Source organism: Bufo gargarizans, chromosome 6 (assembly GCF_014858855.1).
Source record: "Bufo gargarizans isolate SCDJY-AF-19 chromosome 6, ASM1485885v1, whole genome shotgun sequence".
Classification (NCBI taxonomy): Eukaryota; Metazoa; Chordata; class Amphibia; order Anura; family Bufonidae; genus Bufo; species Bufo gargarizans.
In genome coordinates, this window is record NC_058085.1 from 206,039,021 (window position 1) to 206,064,193 (window position 25,173).

The 25,173-nt window shown below is 42.8% G+C and overlaps 1 protein-coding gene across 2 annotated transcripts in view; it reads right to left on the bottom strand.

The window, feature by feature from the left end:
• KAT6B (lysine acetyltransferase 6B) overlaps positions 1–21,946 on the bottom strand; it is a 258,661-nt gene extending 236,715 nt beyond the window's left edge. For both annotated transcript variants that reach the window (XM_044297450.1, XM_044297449.1), the window contains exon 1: positions 21,121–21,946. In XM_044297450.1, coding sequence (XP_044153385.1) covers positions 21,121–21,744 — 624 coding nt within the window. In that variant the 5' untranslated portion in view covers positions 21,745–21,946. The remainder of the gene's footprint in view (positions 1–21,120) is intronic.
• Between the last annotated feature and the right edge of the window lie 3,227 nt (positions 21,947–25,173).

The window sequence follows — 25,173 nt, forward strand, 5'->3', positions numbered from 1 at the left end:
GGGGCAGATCAGAGGCTGGGGGGGGCAGATCAGAGGCTGGGGGGGGCAGATCAGAGGCTGGGGGGGGCAGATCAGAGGCTGGGGGGGCAGATCAGAGGCTGGGGGGGGCAGATCAGAGGCTGGGGGGGCAGATCAGAGGCTGGGGGGGGCAGATCAGAGGCTGGGGGGGGCAGATCAGAGGCTGGGGGGGGCAGATCAGAGGCTGGGGGGGGCAGATCAGAGGCTGGGGGGGGCAGATCAGAGGCTGGGGGGGCAGATCAGAGGCTGGGGGGGGCAGATCAGAGGCTGGGGGGGGCAGATCAGAGGCTGGGGGGGGCAGATCAGAGGCTGGGGGGGGCAGATCAGAGGCTGGGGGGGGCAGATCAGAGGCTGCGGGGGGGCAGATCAGAGGCTGCCGCCATGGTCAGCTCCCTGCTGTTGTGTGCACTATGCACAGGGCAGCAGGGAGAGTGTAAAGTCCTATTCACCCTAATAGAGCTCTATTAGGGTGAATATGACAAGGGTTCTGGCCCTTAAGGAGGCCAATAGTTAATAAATAAAAAGTAAAAAATAAATAAAATTTAAACCCCCCCCCCCCCCAATATAGAAAACAATATATCGCAATATATATCGCATATCGCACATGCTTAAAATTATATCGCAATATAGATTTTAGGCCATATCGCCCACCCCTAATTCAGACTAATGATTTATAGAGTGGCAGGACTATGTCCTCATCAAGTGCATCTATGCCCCTATAGATGCAACCCATGATCTTATTGGCCCTGGCAATAACTACATTTCCTAAGGTTAATTTCACACTAACACTAGGATCCGGCAGGCTATTCCCTGCCGGAAGATCCTACTGGATACCTAGCTCTAGTGTGAAACTAGCCTTAGCCTGTCCATGTTAGTGTTACCCAGTGTTTTTACCATTTAGTATGTACAGGTGACTTGCGCTATTTCTTCCCATGTGCATAACCTTGCATTTGTCAGTGTTAAACCTCATGTGCCACATCTCTGCCCAAGCCTCCCATCTAGCCAGATCCCTCTGTAGCAGTATACTGTCCTCTTCCGTGTTACAGTCACCACTTCTACAAGACTTCTACAAGATTAATAATAAATATATTGAAGAGAATTTGGCCCAATACGGATGTCTGTGGTACCCCATTGGTGACCTAATCTGAGTGTGTACCGTTAATAACTAACCTGTGTTATCGATCACTGAGCCAGTTACTTACCCACATACACAAATTTTTTCCCCAGTCCAAGCATTCTCATTTTATGTACTAACCTTTTATGTGGCACAGTATCAAATGTTTTGGAGAAGTCAAGATATAGGACATCTATTGACTCACCCCGGTCAAGTCTAGAACTTACCTCCTCATAGAAACTGATTAGATAAGTTTGACAGGACCAATTCCTCATAAACCTCTGCTAATACAGTGTTATACAATTTTCAATGAGATACTCCAGGATAGCATACTGATTTAAAAAAAAAAAAAAAAAATCTTTTCATTACCATATTCTGACCCCGGTAACTTTTTATAGTTTATAGTTATGTGTACAGAGCTCATTTGTTGTGGGACAGTCTGTAGTTTGTATTGGTAACATTTTGGGGTGTGATCACTTTTTATTCTTTTTCTTATGGAGGTGAGACAATGAGAAAATAGTGAATTGGCCATATTGCCATTTTTTCACCATTCACTGTATTGGATAAATTCTTTTATATGTTAATAGTACAGCATTTTCGGACACAGCAATGCCTACGATGTTGATTTTAATTTTGGGGAACGAGGGGTGATTTGCATATTTATATATTTTTTGTTTGTTTTAAAAAAAAACTTTAGATTGCAATTTGTATAAAGCAATGGAATTTTATCCATTACAATTAGGGATGACTGAATCGACTTCAGAGGTTTCATCCGAAGTCTATTCGCTCATCCCTAATTACAATGTACAAAGATTGGTACATTCCTTTGCAGTGCTGCCACCTGCAGGCCTGCATTGGATCTTACCAGTAATAGGCCTAGAAGCCTAGTAAGGCTCTGGCTTAATACTTCAATGGATCACCTTGCCTGTTCCCAACCAGGGGAAGCATTTCTGCCTGGAAAGCTCACTTATGGGATTTTGCCTTTCAGATGCCTTGGTCATATTTGACCACAGGATGTGAGGGATTAAATGTCTGCGATTGGCATTGGGGAATGCAGACATTAGCTCCTGATGTATGCCGAGTATAGATATTATGTATATCAACTCTGTGTATAGATAACACAGATTCCTCCATTCACAGTAGATAATTGACAAAGCTTATATACTCCTTGCTTATAAAATGATCTCTGCACAGGTCACAGAGCATGCCTAGAAAACTCCCACAGAAGTCACCGAGGTCCCTTCCTGACCCATCTATGGCCCATAGTGGCTGCTGTAAAGCAATTCTAAATGCTGTTAACAGCTTAGGCAAGATGGCAGCTTCCATTGACATGTTCAGGAAAAAGAAAAAAGGGATATGTTTTGCTATCAGGTTTTAACTGGCAGAAAACAATTTTGATGACACATTTCCTTTAACTGGTTTCTTGGAAAACACTTAAAAACAGACTCTTTATGTATGACATTAGGGCTGAAGAGCTATGACCTCCTTTTTTCCACACAGGCTTCTGGAGGTAGTCATCATGCGGACGTCCAATGGCAATAATAGGGAATTTTAATAATTGTGCTTGTGGCAGCCTGTGGGCACATCTGGTGCCCTCACTTGCCCTCCAAGCTCCATTGTTTAGTAGCAGACCAGAACGTTCCTAATGTTATCTGGCCTATAGGGAAGTGTTCTCAATACACAGAGAGGGGGCTGGAAATTAAAAAGATTAAACAAATGGTGCCAATTACATTGCCGCACACTGATACCAGCATCCATATCACTATCGCTTTAAAGCAGTCCTGTACGTACCTGCATAAAATTAATTTATTTTACAGGATGCCCAAAAGACCTTTGTTTTAGGCATTATCATAATTTTGATATGCTGAACTGCAGTGTGTATGTGCATATACAATGCATAAAGTACATGCATACATACACCTAGACCTATTATTCATATTGTATATACATAATTTTTTTATTCTGAATTAGAAATTAAATATACTCTCATCTCAAGTCATCAAACACTTAATATATTCAAATAAGAATTTATAATGAACTATAGATACGTGCATTTCAAGATCTATGAAATGTATTCACCAGATGAAGGATAATCCCATGCTAGAGCTAGGTGGGGGTCCACACATTAAACCTGGCAGCCTGCCTGTTTTCTTATTCATCCTCATTGCTGTTGCTAAGGGATGTGTCCGTGATGTGCAGTCAATGACCACATGTCTGCAGGCTGCCAGTTGTCCTATGGAAAGCTGTCTGGGCTGCCTTGCAGATGGCAGGGAGAGCCCTGGATGGAGACTGTCAATTATGGTGAGGCCTTTGTCATTCATTCGCTCATCCTTGTAGTGACTTCGCAGCTGCTCCCTCTTCAAGTCTGTGTTTACATGAGATTCAGCCCTCTGCAAACACAAGGCCTGAAAACCTGCCTTTGTTCATCACTGGAGGAGAGTCTGTGATTCACAAGCTGAATGTGGTGAAGCAAGCAATGAAGTTACCGACACACAGTGCAGGCGTTCATTCTACCATTGTAACTTCAGGACATAGACAGCAAATGCATTCTGATGAACAAAAACTAGATGCCAGAGCCAACAATAATATTCACAATTAGGGTGCTTTCATACAAAGCTTTATCCTGACATTTATCTGTACTTTTGCATTTTTTCTGGTACAAATCTCAGCTCCAAATGTTAGCTAAAAGTCTATAAGCAAGATGAAACCCAGCACACAGAAGAATTGTTTTGCTAATGGAGTTTTTGTTCATTAGACAGTGTTTTTCATCTTTCATGGTGGATAGTGTTGAGCGAACTTGTGTTTTAAGTTCGGCGTCTAAAGTTAGAGTTCAGGTTATCGAAGTATCCCGTTATGGATTCTAAATCCCGTTATGGTCCGTGGTAGCAGAATCCATAACGGGATACTTCGATAACCCGAACCCGAACTTTAAACGCTGAACTTAAAACACAAGTTCGCTCAACACTAATGGTGGAGATTGTGGAATTTTGTATAGGCAAAAAAACACTATGAAGAAACAAAAAATAAAAGCCACTAGCACTTATTCTGGCTAAATTTTTAATTTTTTAACAGATTTTTCAAAATGTTAAAAATATGTTGCACAGTGCCTGACCCTTTAAAAAAGTGACTTTCACAGTGACCGCCCCTTTAACAATGACTTTCACATTTTTTGCAAATCTGACCAGTGTCACTTTAAGTGGTGATAACTTTAAAACGATTTGACTTACCCAAGCCATTCTGAGATTTTTTTTTGCAAATTTTTGGTAAATTTGGTATTTTTTTTATAAAATACAATATGTGACGAAAAAACAAGGAAATTTCCAAGTTTCAATTTCTCAACTTCTATAATACATAGTAATACATCCAAAAATAGTTATTACTTTACATTACCCATATGTCTACTTCATGTTTGGATCATTTTGGGAATGATATTTTATTTTTGGGGGATGTTACAAGGCTTAGAAGTTTAGAAGCAAATCTTAAAATTTTTCAGAATTTTTAAAAAACTGAATTTTTAGGGACCAGTTCAGGTCTGAAGTCACTTTGCAAAGTTTACATAATAGAAACCACAAAAAAATTTACCCCATTCTAGAAACTACACCCCTCAAGGTATTCAAAACTGATTTTACAAACGTTGTCAACCTTTTAGGTGTTCCACAAGAATTAATGGAAAATAGAGATACAATTTCAAAATTTAACTTTTTGGGCAGATTTTCCATTTTAATAATTTTTTTCCAGTTACAAAGCAATGGTTAACAAGCCAAACCAAACTCAATATTTATGGCCCTGATTCTGTAGTTCACAGAAACACCCGATATGTGGACGTAAACCGATGTACGGGCACACGGCAGGGCGCAGAAGGAAAGGAATGCCATACGGTTTTTGGAAGGCAGCTTTTGCTGGACTGTTTTTTTTGACACCATGTCCGATTTGAAGCCCCCCTGATGCACCCCTAGAGTAGAAACCCCATAAAAGTAACCCCATCTAAGAAACTACACCCCTCAAGGTATTCAAAACAAATTTTACAAACGTCGTTAACCCTTTAGGTGTTCCACAAGAATTAATGGAAAATAGAGATACAATTTTTAAATTTTACTTTTTGGGCAGATTTTCGATTTTAATAATTTTTTTCAGTTACAAAGCAAGGGTTAACAGCCAAACAAAACTCTATATTTATGGCCCTGATTCTGTAGTTTACAGAAACACCCCATATGTGGTCGTAAACTACTGTACAGGCACACGGCAGGGGGCAGAAGGAAAGGAATGCCATACGGTTTTTGGAAGGCAGATTTTGCTGTTTTTTTTTTTTACACCATTTCCCATTTGAAGCTACGGGATATGGTGGCAGTATTGTTGGTACTAGTTTAGGGTACATATGGTTTTTGGTTGCTCTATATTACACTTTTTGTGAGGCAAGGTAACAAGAAATAGCTGTTTTGGCACCGTTTTTATTTTTTGTTATTTAGCAAAATTCATCTGACAGGTTAGATCATGTGATATTTTTATAGACCAGGTTGTCACGGATGCGGCAAAACCTAATATGTATACATTTGTGTACGTTTTACACAATGATTTCTTTTTTTAAACAAAAATAAATCATGTTTTAGTGTTTCCATAGTCTGAGAGCAATAATTTTTTCAGTTTTTGGGTGATTACCTTGGGTAGGGTATGATTTTTGCGGGATGAGATGACGGTTTTATTGGCACAATTTTGGGGTGCAAATTACTTTTTGATCGCTTGCCATTACACTTTTTGTGATGTAAGGTGACGAAAATTGTTTATTTAGCACAGTTTTAATTTTTTACGGTGTTCATATGAGGGGTTAGGTCATGTGATATTTTTATAGAGCGGGTTGATACAGACGCGGCGATACCTAATATGTATAGTTTTATTTTTTATGTAAGTTTTACAAAATACATCTTTTATACACCAAAATGACTCACAAAAAGTGAGTACCCGTGCAGAGCCAGCACGTAAGGTAGAACACCAAAAGAGAGAAAATAGGGCTCGCACTAAATAATATTATGAATATATAAATTTTATTAGTGTCTCCATATGAGACAAATCACGATTAAAAAATACATAGAAAAGAATGGATGATGGAGAATAAGCACACAGAATGACATGGAGCACGACCAAAATCTGAGATGGCAAATAATTACACACAATAAATATATAAATATAACAATAAGTGTGCACGTAAACCAAAATAGATTGTCAGAAATGTAAATAGATAGGTAGAGCTATACAGGCTGGGTAAAGATATCATGTATTTTTTAATCGTGATTTGTCTCATATGGAGACACTAATAAAATTTATATATTCATAATATTATTTAGTGCGAGCCCTATTTTCTCTCTTTTGGTGTTCCAAAATACAGCTTTTTTAAACAAAAAAAAATGATGTTTTAGTGTCTCCATATTCTGAGACATAGTTTTTATATTTTTGGGGCGATTGTCTCAGGTAGGGGCTCATTTTTTGCGGGATGAGGTGACGGTTAGATTGGTATTATTTTGGTGGGCAAACGCCTTTTTGATCGCTTGCTGTTGTACTTTTTGTGATGTAAGGTGACAATTTTTTTTTTTTTTATTTAGCACAGTTTTTATCTGAGGGGTTAGGTCATGTGATATGTTTAAAGAGCCGGTCGATACGGACACGGCGATACCTAATATGTATACTTTTTTTCCCCCCTATTTTTTACCAAATTTTTTTTACTTTATTTGGGGAAAATCACGTTTTTGTTTATTTTTACTTGAAACTTAATTTTTTTTGGGGGGGAAACTTAATTTTTTAAATGTTTTTTTTTTCCACTTTATTTTTTTGTCCCACTTTGGGACCTAAACTTTTGGGGGGTCTAATCCTTTACAAGGCATTCCAATACTTCTGTATTGGAATGCATTGGCTGTATGAGTAATACAGTGTGTATTACTCATACAGCTTACGGCCTGTGAGATCCAGGGGGCTGGATCTCACAAGCGCGTCACCAGAAAGGCAGCGCGATGCCTTCCATGCTATCGGGTCCCCCCTACAGCCGCATGGGGACCCGATGGCACCGCCCATCGCTGCCGCAACCGCAGGTAAAAGCCGCAAACCGCAGGTCTGAATTGACCTGCGGTTTGCGTCGATCGCCGATACGGGGGGGGGGGGGGTCACGGGACCCCCCCTTTCCCGCGCATTTTTAGCCAAGGTGCCTGCTCAATGATTTACACATGATACGTCATGTGTCCTGAAGAGGTTAACCGTGACTTTCACAGTGACCGCCCCTTTAACAGTGACCTTCATAGCGTCCGCCCCTTTAATAACAGTGACATCCACTGTGCCCACCCCTTTAAAAAAATTTACCTCCACATTGCCCGCCCCTTTAAACAGTAAAGAAAATGGCTGGGTTGTTATGGAAACCTGGAGTAAAACTGTGTTTATAGCAGTTGGGATTTGAAGAGAAAGATTTGCAGGCTTGTGTGGGGGGGAGCAAATATTTGGGGAATACCTCAGGAACGGTACGTCCTAGAGAGCCAAGACCCGATCTAAAACCTTCCTGGACACCTGACGTACCTGTGTGCCAAATTTGGTGAAGATCGGTTAAGTCATTTGGTCGCACATAAAGAACATCCAGACAGACGTCTAGACAGACAGAAACTCATTTTTAAAAATTACTATGTATAAATATATCAGGGGTCAGTACAGAGATCTATCCTATCATCTATTTATCCCCAGGACTGTGACTGACGAGGGGACATCCTCTGTGTCTAGAGGGAAGAAGGTTTGTACAAACATAGAAGAGGATTCTTTACGGTAAGAGAAGTGAGACTATGGTACTCTGTGCCTGAGGAGGTGGTGATGGCGAGTACAATAAAGGAATTCAAGAGGGGCCTGGATGTATTTCTGGAGTGTAATAATATTACAGGCTATAGCTACTAGAGAGGGGTCATTGATCCAAGGAGTTATTCCGATTGCCTGATTAGGGGAATAAAAAATTCCTTCCCGACTCCAATCTCCCCTCAGTTGTCTTTTTTTCTAAAGTGAATAACCATAATTTTGAAAATCTTTCAGGGTACTGTAGTTGCCCCATTCCAGTTATTAACTTTAGTTGCCTTCCTCTGGACCCTCACCAGCTCTGCTATGTCTGCCTTGTTCACAGGAGCCCAGAACTGTACACAGTACTCCATGTGGTCTGACTAGCGATTTGTAAAGTGGTAGGACTATGTTCTTATTAAGGGCATCTATGCCCCTTTTGATCCAACCCATTATCTTATTGGCAGAATAACAGAAGAAAAGGAGCCAAGAAATGCCAAAAAGTAGAAAATAAATGAATATTTATTAGTGGTAATGTAACATGACAATAAGTAAAAATGCAATACAATGCATGTGATGCCAGGAGACAAGGAACAAAAGAGAACAGGGAAGGAAAAAACGGCGCCACCCTGGGAGGGACACACTGGTCAATGATACATCAGTATAAAAGATCACTAGGAACATATAAGGTATAATAGCCTATCCTAGGATCACTACATATACAAAGTCATAGTGGAAGGTGAGTCACTGCTCAACTGCAAAGAACCAATATATATATATATCAAATAAATGATAATATGGACGTAAGTGGATACACCAAACAGCTAAAGTGGATAGCCGCACTGGACGCAAGCCTGGGAAAATCAGTAAGCATCCAGGTGAAGAGGGACAACAGAGTAGACAAGCAGGAGGCACTCACCTAAAAAGGACCAGAAGTGTAGCAACCAGGATGGCGCTACCCCAACGCGCGTTTCGGCGTGCCTTCGTCAGGGGGTCTTCGTCAGCGTGCCTTTCCCAACCCCTGGGGTCCCTTCTTTTCGTGTTTCCCATTATCTTATTGGCCTAGGCAGCAGCTGCCTGACACTGGTTTTTGCAGCTTAGTTTGCCGTTTATTAAAATTCCTAGATCCTTTTCCATGTCAGTGTTACCAAGTATTTTACCATTTAGTATGTACGGGTGACTTGCATTATTCCTTCCTATGTGCATAACTTTACATTTGTCGGTGTTAAACCTCATCTGCCACTTATCTGCCCAAGCCTCCAATCTATCCAGATCCCTCTGTAGTAGTATACTGTCCTCTTCAGTGTTAATTACTTTACACAGTTTAGCGTCATCTGCAAAAATTGATATTTTACTATGCAAGCCTTCTACAAGATCATTAATAAATATATTGAAGAGAATAGGGCCCAATACTGACCTCTGAGGTACCCCACTAGTGACAGTGATCCAATCTGAGTGTGTTCCGTTAATAACCACCCTCTGTTTTCTATCACTCAGCCAGTTACTTACCCACATACAGACATTTTCTCCCAGTCCGAGCATTCTCATTTTATATACTAACCTGTTATGTGGTACAGTGTCAAGTGCTTTGGAGAAGTCCAGATATATGGCATCCATTGATTCGCTGCTGTCAAGTCTAGAACTTCTCTCCTCATAGATACTAATTAAATTAGTTGGCATGACCGATCCCTCTTGAAGCCATGCTGATATGGCGTTATTTGCTTATTTCCGTTGAGATGCTCTAAGATAGCATCTCTTAGCAAACCTTCAAACAGTTTACCCACAACAGATGTTAAACTTACCGGCCTATAGTTTCCAGGCTCTGTTTTTGGACCCTTTTTGAATATTAGCACCACTTTTGCTATGCGCAACTTGTGCAAGAGTTTTAGCATTAGGTAGCCCTGGTAAATGCTATAAAGTGCGACACCTTACTGAAGCGATCAACAACCACCAGAATCACAGTTTTTCCTGAGGAATTTGGCAAATCTGTGATAAAGTCCATGGACAAATGAGTCCAAGGCAGAGTATGTGTCACCTTAGCATGTGCACAAGTACTGCAGGCTGACACATAGCCCTTCACACATTTACGCAACCCTGGCCACCAGAATCTACGAGAGATGAGATCAACCGTGGATCTGCTCCTAGGGTGTCCTGTAAGAACTGTACAGTGATGTTCCTCGAACACCTTCTGCCATAATTCAGAAGCAAAGAACAACTTTCCCGAAGGACAAGAATCCAGTGCATCTCCCTGGGCCTCCAACACCTCTGCCTCAAGGTCGGGATAAAAAGAGGATATAACTACCCCTTCAGACAAAATAGGACTAGGATCTTCTTAAATCCCCCCCCCCCCACCTCAGGAAAGCTACGCGGCAATGCATCCGCCTTGATGTTCTTAATCCCAGGGCGATAGGTAACAATGAAATTAAATCTGGTAAAAAATAAAACACAACCACCTGGCCTGCCTTGGGTTCAGACGTTTAGACAGATTTTTTTGAGGAGTAATTAACTTAATGGGATGAACCGCTCCTTTCAAACAATGACGCCATTGCTCAAAAGCCAACTTAATGGCCGGCAATTCTCTATCGCCTACGTCATTATTTCGTTCAGCAGCTGAGAGTTTCTTAGAGAAGAAAACATATGGGCACCATTTACGAGGTGAAGGACCCTGCGACAAGACTTCTCCTACCCCTACCAACCTCCACATGGCTGTTACACATCTGGCTGCACCAGTATAGGAGCAGAAGAAAAACATTCCTTTACCGCTGAAAAGGCATGTAATGCCTCATCAGACCAGACTGAAAAATCTGCACCTTTCTCATATCTGTTAATGGTTTAACAGTCGCGTGATTCAAGATAAATTTACGGTAGTTGTTGGTGAACCTCAAAAATCGGATGGGCGCTTTGAGATTTTTGGGTTGATCCCAGTCCAACACAGAACACAGACTTTTTCTGGATCCATACGAAAACCCGAAGATGAGAGTAGGTAACCCAGGAAATGCACTTCTGGAAACGCAAATACACACTTCTCCATCTTAGCATACAATTTATTCTCCCTTAGGATCTGTAAGACCTGTCTCACGTGATCCTGATGCTTCTCCATGTTGGGGGAATAAATTTAAATATCATCCAGATACACCACCACAAACCTGCCTACCAGATAATGAAAGATGTCATTGATGAAATGTTGAAAAACAGCAGGAGCATTGGTCAACCCAAAAGGCATGTCTTCTATTCGTCCCAAAAGGCATGACCAAATTCTCAAAATGACCTTCAGGGTTATTAAAAGGCAGTCTTCTATTCGTCCCCCTCCTTGACCCTTACCAGATTATATGCCCCCCCTCAAATCCAACTTAGAAAACACCTTGGCACCGACAATCTGATTGAACAAATCTGGGATCAAAAGGAAGGGGATAGGGATCACGGACAATAATGCGATTAAGCTCAAGGAAATCCAGACATGGCCTAAGAGTTCCATCCTTTTTCTTAGCAAATAAAAACGCTGCATCAACTGGGGATTTGGATGGTCTAATATGTCCCTTAGCCAAACTCTCGGTGATAGAGCAGCCATGCGAGAGCATTTCGGGATCAGAATGATTATACAACTGAGATTTGGGCAATTTAGCTCTAGGAATAGGGTTGATACAGCTTTAGTGGTTACAACAGAAAGCTATGTTCTAAGACAGTTGTCTATGCAATAATAATAATCGCACTCCAATCAAGAATCCGTCTTGCTTGCCAATTGGTGGTAGGATTATGTTTACTTAACCAAGGTAAACCTAGCACCACCGGAGCAGGCAGACCCTCCAGCACAAAACACAAGATTAATTCTTGATGAAAATCGCCCACCTTTAAAAACGGATGTCCTGCACAATTTGTGATAAACATTTTTGAGTGGAGCAGAATCGATTGCAAACACAGAAACATTTTTGTCTAATGCATTTGTTGTCAAACCATGCATACGAACAAACTGACCATCAACTAGGTTAACCCCTGCCCCACTGTCAATAAACCCCTCAATTCCCACAGTTTTGGAGTCTAGCGCCACCTTGGCCAACAGGAGAAATCGGTACTACTAGTAAAAAGTTATTTTTCTGGCTCCCAACCTACACCACAAATAGTAAGTTGGGGATTAAACTTTTTTTGGGTGTTTTGACCTTGACGCTGAACGTACGGACATATATTTTTACAAAATGTCCACTTTCCATAACAAAAACAGACTCCTTTCATATGATCAAAGCTCTTGCCAGCAGTTCCAGGAGTAGCTTCTTCTAACAGCATAGGGTTGTCACAAGACGTAACCACATGTGTCTCTCTACCAGAAGTGTCAAAGGAAGCCGCCACATTATTCGACATTACGTCCTCAGGGTGAGGAACCCTAGATCTCTCTCTAAGACGTCTATCAAGACGTACAGCAAGGGACACAGCTGCTTTCAATGACTCAGAATTTTCATGAAAGGCCAACACGTCCTTCAGCCTCTCAGATAGCCCCTGACAGAATTGGCTACAAAGAGCAGGATCATTCCACTCTGTATCCGTAGACCATCTCCTAAATTAAGAGCAATAGGTCTCCGCGGAGCACTCCCTGCCGTAAACCACACAATTTGGTCTTGGCCTGAGAGATCTGGGTCATCGCAAATAGGCTCTAAAAAATGTATCTACCAACTGGAGGCACTGTGATCCGATCAGCAGAGAAAAAGCCCAATACTGGTAGTCACCTTTAAGCAAAGAAATGATCATACCGACATGTTGACTCTCATACCCAGAAGAGTACGGACGCAGCTTAAAGTATAAATGTACACAACTCCCTGAACTAAATTAAATTGTCGCTACCCCCGCAAAATCTGTCCGGGAGGGAAAACTTATGTTCAGGGCAGGCCTGGTACCCAGCACTGGAAGCAGCTGCCTGTGGTCTCAGCATCTGCAAGATGGTCGTGCGGAGGTCAGCTACATCCAAAGACAGACCCTGCAGCTGTCCAACCAGTGCAGACATAGGATTCATGGCTGCACTGATCCGAACAAAATGGCGGTTTTAGGCGGTTGATAATGTCATGAATATAGGGGAAGGGGAGGGACACAGAACTAGGCCTCAAGGCTAGGGAGAGGGAAAAGCCCCTAAACCTGGCCCTGACCTCCTGTCAGTATGTATAGACCCTGAAGGTGGGAAAATACATACGCTTGAACGTAGACCCTAGGAGACTGAAATGCTCTAGGTAGTGGCCAGGAATGAGACTATTGGTCTCCCTGAGGCCTAGTAACAACAAGCACAGGGGAACAACCAAATACAAAGGGCAGTACAACTTATCTTATAGAGAATGGATGAGCAGGAACACCGGTAAGGTCCACACACCAACTCTTCCAAATCCAAGTAGAGAATATGAACCGCATGGTATGAAGTGTGAGACCAAGCTAAGTAGAGAATGCAGTAATGACCACAGGATGCACCTGGCAAGAGGTGTGGTCATTACCAAACCACAACACTGAGAATCAAGAGACTGTCAGTTAACCTCACATGCAGTCAGCCTCTCCGATTTTCTAACCTGCCACAGAAGGTACCGTGACAACTATCTGCCTTAAAAGCAGAGAAATGTTAATTATTTTTAAAATTACAAATTTTTCTAAGTTTTCAGTAAATTTAGGATGTTTTTTTTATAACTAAAGGTGGTTTATATTGACTCAATTTTATCACTATCATGAAGTACAATGTGTCACAAGAAAACAATCTCAGAATGGCTTAGATAAGTAAAAGCATTCAAAAGTTATTATCACATAAAGTGACATGTCAGATTTCCAAAGATCAGTCTGGTCCCAAAGGTGCAAAATGGCCCGGTCATTAAGGGGTTAATTGACCTAGTGTTGCTAAAATCTTGTACTAAAGATTTGAGTGCATGCCAAACTATTACCCATATTCATGGCTCTCCCCACCCACCAGCTACTGATTCAGATGGAAAAAAAAACTGTCAGAGGCCAATGGGCGGGGACAGGGGATTCGTTGGCATGTGCTGGAGCTGTTGGAACCAAGCAACACAAAACTGGTGACAGATTCCCTTTAATAAATACAGTGCTCTTCGGTGGGCTTCTTTATATCGGCATATCAAGAGAAAAATAGAGCTGTCACACTGTTGCTTTAATTCGATTTCTATACCAATTATCATGAAGATTATATCATAAAATAATATCATCCCCTCAAAGCAGGAATAACCAGACAATTAAGTACCTATCTATATAGGGGGCCTTATTTCTGTAACTGCTACATAAGGACACTGTTTGCATTTTATTTTAAATGGCACTGTAATGCTGAAATGAAAAAGAAAAAAAAAATGGGTTTGCATGAATATTGTGGGGGGGGGGCACATCATCACATTCAAAGCATTTTAGGCGACAGCGAATCCATGTGGCATAGATTTCAGTCATCATTTAAGCCAAAAAACTGGTTTAAATGATGCTAAATATGTGGGGCTGACGAACCCTCTACCATCTGCCCTCTTTTCAGAAAGTAGTGAGGATGGAGTATAAATGTCACTTGTGCCTACATTTAAGTGCAAAGGAGTTTACAAAATTCACAAACCTGGAGGTTAATATAATACCCCTTTCTGATGGAAGTGTCCCTTTACTTAACACAGCAATCTATTAAATATTAAGGAGGGAATATTAAAATACCCTATTAAAGCTGGTGTTCCACTGTTATGGACTATTGATACAAAATGGATACTTGCTTGTTGAGCTAAGATGGCGGCCAGGCATTCAGCCTACACCTATAAACTAGAATCTTACTTTGTGTTTTTATCATGTGTTTCTTTGTGGTTTCCGTTCAGCTCAAGCAAGCAGTTACAAAGAAAGAAAGTAGTAACGTTTTCACCCAGGAACAAGGGGGGGGAGTGAGGAGGAATTTCCTCTGGCCGTCAAGGTTACAGAAAAGTAGAGAGTTCATAGCCAATAGAAAATATATACTTTATCTTTCACCCCCCCCTCACTCCCTCCTCTCGTGAAAACTATGTATTGTCTGTTTTCTTAGAAATAAACCAGAGATCCTTTTTAACTCCATGTAGTGAGTTGTCTGTCTGATCTCTCCGTGCACGTATCTTAATTTGGAGCAGTACATCAACTGAACTGGCAGCTTTGTCAGAACCAGAACAATTTTGGCGCCCAACGTGGGGCTCGAGGATTGGACCCTCTGTTCCCGTACCCCCAGAGACCAGACGAGGAGAGGCGCACTAACGGACACCGGGATCGCAACCCGTGATATGAGGTAGGAAAATTGAGTCATCTTGCCTATAAAGTGTCCCCTGGTGTAGCCTCTTGGTGTTCGTCTGAGGGAGGGGTGCGGAAGCAGTCTGGGACGTCCTCGAGGGCATGAAAGTAAGAACCCCATATGTTTTCTTAAAGTCTTGATGTACTGTGTTGTGCCTATAAGTTGTGAAGACCCTGTTGACAAGTATCATTGACTGAGACACGGAGTTCTCCTGTGTTCCTGTATCGGAGTTCAGCCCGGTGTCTGACTCGAATCTCCATAAAGGGGACGATCACAGATGGGTGGAGAGCGGTTCGCGGTAGCCCAGAGTGTGCTGACCGGAACTCAAAGGTCTTCACGTCCAGTGATTACTCTATGCAGAGGTCTTTAGGCGGCTTCAGTAGGTACGAGAGATAATGGGAAATGAGGAAAGTGTCCCGAAGGGTTACTGTTCACCTGAACAGTACGTGGCGGACAGGAGAGGCAAACGTTTCATAAAAGGATTAAGTAAGTTGGAGAAGAGTTAAAGGTGTCTGTAAAGGAGGCATCCTCATAAAAGGATTAAGTAAGTTGGAGAAGAGTTAAAGGTGTCTGTAAAGGAGGCATCCTATGTAGTGCCACCTGGCAAGTGTTGTTAAACGAGAAGAGAGGGAAGTTAGAAGATGAATAATTGACAGACATGGTCCGTGTGTGGTTGGACTGTAGTAAAGAATTTAAACAGACCGGGGGGGAACTAAATTTTGATGAGAAAAGACAGAGATATTTCTGTAAGCCTGGTGTTGCATTGATACATGACTAGCCACCACCCTATAATGGCGCCGGGAAGAGAGCAGGTGGGTGGACCTGCAAAACATGTGGTCAACAGAATCCCTCCTCCCGTGATACGTGCCTTCCCTGTGGGGTTCCCCACCCACAAAACCACACCTTGGTAACTACTCCCCGGCACGTCCCATCACTTCCCGTGTTAGCTACAGCGCCATCTTGTCCCCAGGCAACGCCCATGAACGGACCTTTAATATCATTCGGTCCGGACCCCCCCGTCACACCTATGTCACCCCTAGTGTCCCGGTGATCTCTATGCTGTACCCGATGATAAACCCGGACGGTATATTCATGCTACCCCACTCACCTGCCACCCTTACTCCTATAATGGTAGGGGGCAACCTGATGAAGCAGAACAGGGGGATGCAGACGGTGCTGCAGAATCCACAATGGGCATACAAAATGCACCGGGTAATATGCAGACTCCTCCGCGGGGTACCCCGACAGACTATGGGGATCCGCCAACTTTACCCCTGGCACCACAGTGGACTGTACCCATGACCCTGCGCCCATCACGACGTTCACAAGATCAAATACTGCAGGGTCAGATTACAGAGTTACAAAAGAACTTACAGAAAATTGAGCAGGGAAACCTTGAGACACTGAAAGAAGCCCTAGCACTTAACCGGCCACAGGGACCACCAAAATATGTGTCTTTCACCCCACAACAGTTATTCACCATAGTGAATTTACTGCCTGACCCTGAGACCCATCCCATGCCCTTTTTCAGGAAACTGTCCCAAATGCATCAAACCTATGGGTGCACATGGTCGGACCTGCAAAGTATAGTGGAAAACAAGACAGGTGAATACTCCTCACTGATAATGGATCAAATCCACATCCCTGAACTTAAAAGGTGCTAACTTTGACCCCCAAGATCATGAGTCTGGAGAATTCTTTATAGAACAACTACAGAAATGGACAAAAGCTAAATTTGCAGATCATTCCATGCAGATCATTCCACCACATTGCAGGACAGCTGCGGGGGATCAGTTGACCCCCACCTTTTTTCTTTTCACAGAAATGTTAGTTTCTGCTGTGTTAGTTTAAGCTCCTCTTTCTGATAAGAAACTGTCTCGCTTCTTGGTCTTTGTGGTTTTCACTCAAATTATGTGACACCCACGGCTGCCGGATGTCTGACAATAAAATTCTGCACTGATTCATATGAGCAAGGGGATTCGCTGCAAACCATTTTGCACCTCATCCCCAATACTCTCTGGGCCAGAGGACCCCAGGATATTGGATACCTCAATGTCCCACCAGTCACTGTGACCCTGAAGGACCCCAAAGTCCTACCATACAAAGAGACTGGACCCAGTAGCCAGAGAAGCCCCTTCCTGTGTCAGAGCTATCCATGCTGCCAGCTCTCTTCTAAACGTCACATCTGACGTTGTGCTGGGTCATCCCCTCACTATTCTGGCTCCCCATGACATTTCTGCCATCCTCCAGCAGACTCAACCTAAACACCTCACTGCACAGCGCCACCTCCGGCTTCCGTGTAGTTTGCTTCTGCCAGATAATGTCACCATTCAGAGGTGCCACATCCTCCATCCTGCTGCACTCCTTCCTCTTCCAAGGGGGGAGTATAATGGAGATTCTGAAGATTTTATTGATCTACAGGCACACTCGAGCTGACACCTCTGAAGCCAGAGGAAACGCCCTAGCTGACCAAGCAGCATAGGAAGCAGCAGTGAAAGAGGAAAGAGTCCAGTCAGACCAGATTATGATAACACAGGAAGACCTGGAACAAGAAGAAATCACATGGGACCTCCTGAAACAAATACAGAAACAGGCCACGCCACAAGAAAAATTGGATTGGCTAAAAGAGTCAGCCCAAGAAGAGAAAGAATCTGGACTGTGGACCCAAGAAAGGAGAGCATCTCTGCCCAAAGCTCTCTATCCTCTGATAGCTTCAATAGCTCATGGGCCCACCCACCAATCTAAGACCATCATGAAAGAACTAATAGACAAAATATGGGTGGCCCCAGGTATAACCCCTGTCCTGGTGAGGCATACTCAGTCTTGCCTCATCTATGCGCAGTGCAACCCGGGAAGACCTGAGCCTACACTAACCAAATGTCTCCCCAAAGCCCAGTACCCGTTCCAACGGATTCAAATTGACCACATCCAGATGCCAATGTGCCAAGGGTTTCAATATGTGCTAGTAGTGATAGACTTGTTCTCTGGGTGGCCAGAAGCCTACCCCGTCCGAAACCAGACAGCAACCACTACTGCAAAAAAAACTGATGCAGGAGCTTGTCTGTAGGTTCGGAGTACCTGAGGTCATTGAGAGTGATCAGGGCCCAGCATTCACTGCTAGATTAACCCAAGAAGTCTGGAAGATGGTAGGGTCACACTTAGCCTATCACACACCCTACAGACCCCAAAGCGGCGACAAAGTCAAACGACTGAACGGGGTACTGAAGTCCAAGATGCTGAAAATGACTGGGGAGACAGGGCTCAGTTGGGTACAATGCCTGCCAATAGCACTATTTTCAGTTAGACACACTCCGAGGCCTCCACACCAAATCTTGTTTGGGACACGGCCTAGGATGGGACAGTACTTCCCACAGCAATTGCAAATGCATTATGAATCTGTTGCTAAATATGTGATTGCCTTGAGTAAACAATTGTCTAACATATGTGCACAAGTTTTCTCTTCCATTCCAGATCCTGACTCCCTAGAGGGAATACACACTCTCAAACCTGGAGAGTGGGTGCTGGTCAAGAAACACGTTAGAAACACCCTCGAACCACGATACGAGGGGCCGTACCAGGTGTTGCTGACTACCCCGACCTCTGTGAAACTCGATGGAGGCTTACCTGGATCCACGCCTCACATTGTAAAAGAGTAAAGGCTGTCCCGACGATCCTGGAACAATAAGCCATGAGGATTCACATACTGATCATGACTTTGACAGTGGGCATATCTGCAGTGTTCACACCACTGGGTGATGAATGGGACAATTCACTGACACGGCACCATCAAATTCTAGTCATGGGGTTGAGACACTCAGAGATTGTTGGATCTGTACCCACAGTCCCGTGAGTTCAACCAGTATGCCTTATTTTGCAATTCCCTTGGACCTTTCTGAACTGATTGACCTGTCTAATTCTACCATCTTTCTCACTAGTATACACCAAGTTAAATCCAGTACAAACAAGGACAAGGAAGTAGCCTTACCTGTTGCAGGGTGGGCAGATGCCCCATAAACAGATCAGGACCCTCGGTAGATTATAGCTCTACTCCTTGGCAAGAGGGACACTGGGCTAATGTCACATGTTTTCCTAGCTGGACACACTGTTATTGTCTCCAAGTACAAACCAAAGGTATGACATTTAGTCCACACATACACTCAGGTTGCAATGATTCAAAAACAGACAGCCACGTGCAGTGTATTGGTGTAGATGCTGAGAACGGAAAGGATCTGCCCTGTAACAACCGTACTGTACAGGATCTCCTGACAGGTATATTAGCTAACGACACCGAAAGTCAGTTAAAAGGATATGAGTTGGCGAAAGGGACACAATTAGCCAAACTAATTACCCGATTATTCAATGGCACAGCAGTAGCAGTTCCAGACGACATATACTTAGTTTGTGGACACAAAGTGTACAAATGGTTATCCGAGAATGTCACAGGACTGTGCACCATCGCCAGGCTTACTCCTGCTACCTTTATAGTACCACACTCTGAAATTGGCATAAATGCAGTACCTAAACACACCTTGTATCGTAGGGCCAAAGATAACACACCCAGACCAAATGGCAAGCCACATGTAGTAGAGATGAGCATTACCAACAAAATTGTTAGTTCCATCTTCATATATCCCATGATAGCGCAGATGTGGGATCATCTGGTAGTAGCAACAGACCTGGATGACCAAATATGGGAAGAGATGAGACTTATGAATACCTCAAACATTGTGCAAAACCAGTTAATCATTGTCACCAACCAACACACATTAGTTCTAGATTATGTTACAGCTAAAGATGGAGGTATGTGCCAGGTTGTGGGACCCTCTTGTTGCAATTACATAGACCCGCAGGGTAATTTGCAAGTTAAGGTGGGTATAGAGAAAATGGCGGATTTAAGAGATAAATGGCTGGACGCACATAAAGCTGATAAAGATACATGGTGGTCTGATACCTTCTCTTCCCTTAACCCCGATAACTGGTTCAAAGGTATTGGGGGTTGGCTCATGGGAATTGTCCAGGTAATATTGCAGGTAGCCCTAATAATATTGGTGATATATGTAGTGATTAAGCTCGTTCTTATTTGTGTGACCCGCTTTTCAAAAAGAATGAAGAAAACTGATGAACGACCTATTATGCTCCTCTATGATGAAGAAGGACAGAAGGAAACATCGCTCCACACAGCTCCCCCTCCTCACAATGATGCCCGGCTGAGATAGGGTGAGATGAATCCCAGGGTATTACCACAAGTCCGAGCAACCGGGAGCCTACCTATAAGGGGTAGGTTGTCGCCACTGCGGGTGAAGAGGATACGAATGGTATGCCCAGGGGATTCGCTAGGCGAAGGGAAAGTCTACAATCAAGTCTCCAAGGGGGGACTGTTATGGACTATTGATACAAAATGGATACTTGCTTGTTGAGCTAAGATGGCGGCCAGGCATTCAGCCTACACCTATAAACTAGAATCTTACTTTGTGTTTTTATCATGTGTTTCTTTGTGGTTTCCGTTCAGCTCAAGCAAGCAGTTACAAAGAAAGAAAGTAGTAACGTTTTCACCCAGGAACAAGGGGGGGGAGTGAGGAGGAATTTCCTCTGGCCGTCAAGGTTACAGAAAAGTAGAGAGTTCATAGCCAATAGAAAATATATACTTTATCTTTCACCCCCCCCTCACTCCCTCCTCTCGTGAAAACTATGTATTGTCTGTTTTCTTAGAAATAAACCAGAGATCCTTTTTAACTCCATGTAGTGAGTTGTCTGTCTGATCTCTCCGTGCACGTATCTTAATTTGGAGCAGTACATCAACTGAACTGGCAGCTTTGTCAGAACCAGAACACCATATTTGTCAGCCCAACCAATGTAAGAGGAATTCATGAACAAACCAAGTAACAAAGGCAAGATGTTACTGAGAAAACCTGAAGACTACAAACATGAATTCTACCAATACACTTACCTGGTCCTTTTCATGAGGGAGAAGGCAAACTGGTGGGAGCAAGGAGGTGGTAGTACTGCAGTATCGAGATGAATCTTTTCTTTCCAATCCTCCATAGTTAATCCTATACTGTGGACCATCTTTTAGCAGCCTTCCACTATTAACAGCCCTTTTAACTGCAAGACGCAAGCGTCTCTGGAAAATAGAGTTTGCAACAATTCCAGTCAAGTCATTCTGGTTACGCAAATACTTCTCAATATTCTTGAGTGAGGAACCATTAGACTCGTGCAGTTCTTCGACTGCCCTACGAAGGAGCTTATTCCAATCCACACTTCGCAAGTCTGCACCGACTGACCGTTGTTGCCCTTTGACTGGTTTCAGCAAAAGACTAGCTATGGTGGTTGTAAAGCGTCCAGGGTTTTCTGGGTCCTTGTAAGAGGGAACACCTTTATTAAGTACTTTAAGTACAGACCCATCCTGTACACTGAGTTCCAGCTGCTCAAAGACCAGTGTTTTATCAAGCCCATGAGAAGCACACACAGCATGACAAATCCGTTCCTCTGATGGACGTTGCTTTTGCCTTTTTACCTTTTGTATGGCCTCCAAAATCCACTCCGTGTACAGAGGGTTCGCAAGTTTTACCATGGTTAAAAATGTAGATCCAAAAGCCAGGCGCTGCCCATAGAGGTCATCTGTGCACCACTGCAAACAGATAGCAAATAATCCAATGTGACCTAGGTTGTATTCAGCAACAGCTCATACACATTCATCTTCACAGCAAAAAGCCATCTAATGGGGCTCGGATCAAAAGGAACAGTTGGAACACAGTAAATCCACGTCATAAAATAAAACCTAGGAAAAAGAGGAAACAGACATCATTGTAATGATCAAAGAAAAGGACATGTTAATGAATGACAGGGAGACAGAACTATATGATTTCTGTGAAAAAGGAGCTCAATTTTCAAAGACAGACAAAATGAAACCAGGCTTGGACAATATACTGTAGGAGCTTAGGAGACAGCTGTACATCTCAAAGAATGAGTAAAGATTTTGGTGAACAAGAACTTGGACATCAAACTAAATATGTAATGTTTTCACTGATCTGTAGATGAGCTTAAATAAAAACATAAAATTTTACTGATCTATTTTAAAAGCTCCTCAGAGCGACAACCTGGCCAAAAATGGTGCTCATTCAATTTTTAAAAAAATTCTTCAAAGAATATACTCTGACAAGCCTAAATCCTCATTTTATTAACAAGGGGGAGCCAGTGCAAAATTGTGATTATTGGGCCTGGACAGCAGTCAGGTTTTACAGTCCTAACTTTTTTTCATAGTCCGTAAACTGGAGTGATACCACTCAAATTTATAAACTAATCTTAGAGGCATACAGTGGCCTCGTAAAGCTCCTTAAAGAGGACCTTTCATCAGAATTAAACTTCTAAAGTAACCATACAGGCATGTAGAGCGGCGCCCAGGGACCCCCCTGCACTTACTGGTATACCTGGGCGCCGCTCCATTCTCCCGTTATTGCCTCCGGTATCTTTACAGTTAGGCTCCACCCAGGGGAACCTGCCAGCGCCTCCTTCTCCCATGCTGCAGCGCTGGCCAATCACAGCGCTCAGCATTCTCTCAGGCTATGAGCTGAGCGCTGTGATTGGCCAGCGCTGCAGCATTGGAGAATGAGCTGACAGCAGGTTCCCCTGGGTGGAGCCTAACTGTAAAGATACCGGAGGCAATTACCGGAGAACGGAGCAGCGCCCAGGTATACTAGTAAGTGCAGGGGGGTCCCTGGGCGCCGCTCTACACGCCTGTATAGTTACTTTAGAAGTTTAATTCTGATGAAAGGTCCTCTTTAAAGCAATAAGTTCTGGTCAACCAGTGTCCAACAGGAGAGTGATAACCAATAATGGCAACCGTTGTCCCTATAAGAGTCCTTTTCAGTCTGTGATCGCAAAGGTATCCCCTGGCCCCTGGTTAAGGCAGCTTGACACACTCCCTGCAGTTAACCCCTTCCGGGCCTTGAGATTTTCCATCTTTTTTAGTTGTTTTATTCTCTGCATTAAAAGAGAATAAATGTTAACATTTTCCATTCACATAGCCATATGAGGGCTTGTTTTTCGCAGGACAAATTGTACTTTATAGATGGAAGCTGGTAACAAAAAAAAAAAAAAAAAAAAAAAAAAAAAGGGGTGTTCCCTATGCAGTAAAACTAACATGTTCACTTCATTCTTTGGTCCAGTACGATACCACATTTATATAGGTTTTTAAAAGCGTTTTAATACAAAACAAACTAAAAAATTAATAAAAAAATCCTTTGCAGACTAGGGTTGCATTGGGTATCGAACAATTGATACTTTTCCACTTTGGTCAATCCAGGATTTTTCCCTCGACGCGCACCATGTTCTTATCATCCGGCAAAGCTGAGAAGCTTTTTTGGCGTTTTATTTTTCTTTCGCATGGTATTGAGTATCGCAATACTTATTTATGGTATCGAAATTGTATCAAACTTTTGGTATTGTGACAACCCTACATCAGATTGCCATTTCTATCTAGCAATGGAATTTAAGACATTGTTAAATAGAAAATTCTGTATATTCCAATGTAATACTTCCACCTGTGAAAGGTCTGATCATCAGCAGGGTAGGTCTTTCAGAACAAAAGAATAGCTCCCTGTGTTTTTAGCTAATCAGATGCCATGGTCACAAAAGCACCGCTACCCCTTCAAACAGATGATCTGTGGAGATGCAGAGAGTTGGAAGATCATCAGTATCTCTGTGCTCCACAACATTGCAGCTATGTGTTTAACCAAAAAGAGCAACCCATTACCCAAACACACCTTTAGAAGGGTGCACTATTTGTATCGGGATAAGACAGAATGAAGTTAAATGCACAATATCAACAGAAGGGTACTCAAGCGTCTCCCAAATACTTTAAAGAGTAAGTATACTGCTGTGACTATGTATCAAATGTACAATGTAGCCATCCACAGGATATACCACAACTGACTCAAGAAACTAATCCACTCATGTTTTTCAGGAAGAAAGATTGGCTTGCGATTCCTTACAATATGATGAGGTTAACCATGGGTTCCAAATATTAAGAAACTTGTGATGAGCACGACATGATCTACTGGACATCTCTTCGAACCTACAAATTTGATGTAATTTTCCAAACCATTCCGTGGTAGTGGGGGGGGGGGGGGAGCAGTATTAAGCAATTTCAGGGGAATCAAAGACTTGGCTGCAGCTAGAAGGTGAGTAATCAAGGATGAGGAAGATTGACGAGCATCCGACGACGAACAACCAAGCAGGATCAGAGCCGGAGTTAACGCAAGTCGTGTCCCCAAGACATCCCTTATTATACTCTCTATTTCGGACCAGAAGGGGCGGTTAACCGTGCAACCCCACCAAATATGGGTATGTGTGCCAGCTTGCAGGTTGCATCGCCAACACATGTTAGTGGCGGACAGATCATGCGAGTAAAGAAACTCAGGGGTTCTATACCAACGAGCCAGATCCTTGTAATGAGATTCTTGTAGACGTATACACCTTGAGTAGCCATGGGAATTTTGAAGGGTCTGGTTAATTTCCAGGTCAGTGAAGGAAAGGATCAACTCCTTTTCCCAGGATGCAATGTACCCAGGGCTACTCAAGTGTTTCACACTTCTCACTGTAGCTAACACTTTAGAGAGCTTATTGTACCTGGGGGTCGGTGATGACAGCATTTGTAACTTGTAAAAGACCTTGGGAAGAACATATGTTTGAATGACATTTTTCCTACCAATCCATGAGATCAGAGGAATATCATAATCTGTAAGGATTTTTTGAATCTCCAAAAGAAGTGGGCGGAAGTTCATGTCATATATTTTATGTATGGAAGAGGGAATATGTACTCCTAAATATTTGAAGGAAGCATGGGCCCAAACGAAAGTGACATTCACTTTGAAATTTGACACCTCCCCGAAGCTTTCAAACAGTGTAGCCAGACAGGGCAACCCCATCCCCGGATCAGATAACAGAAGGTCATCTGCAAAAGCCAGCATTTTCAATTCCCCCTCTGGTGTAGAAAAACCTC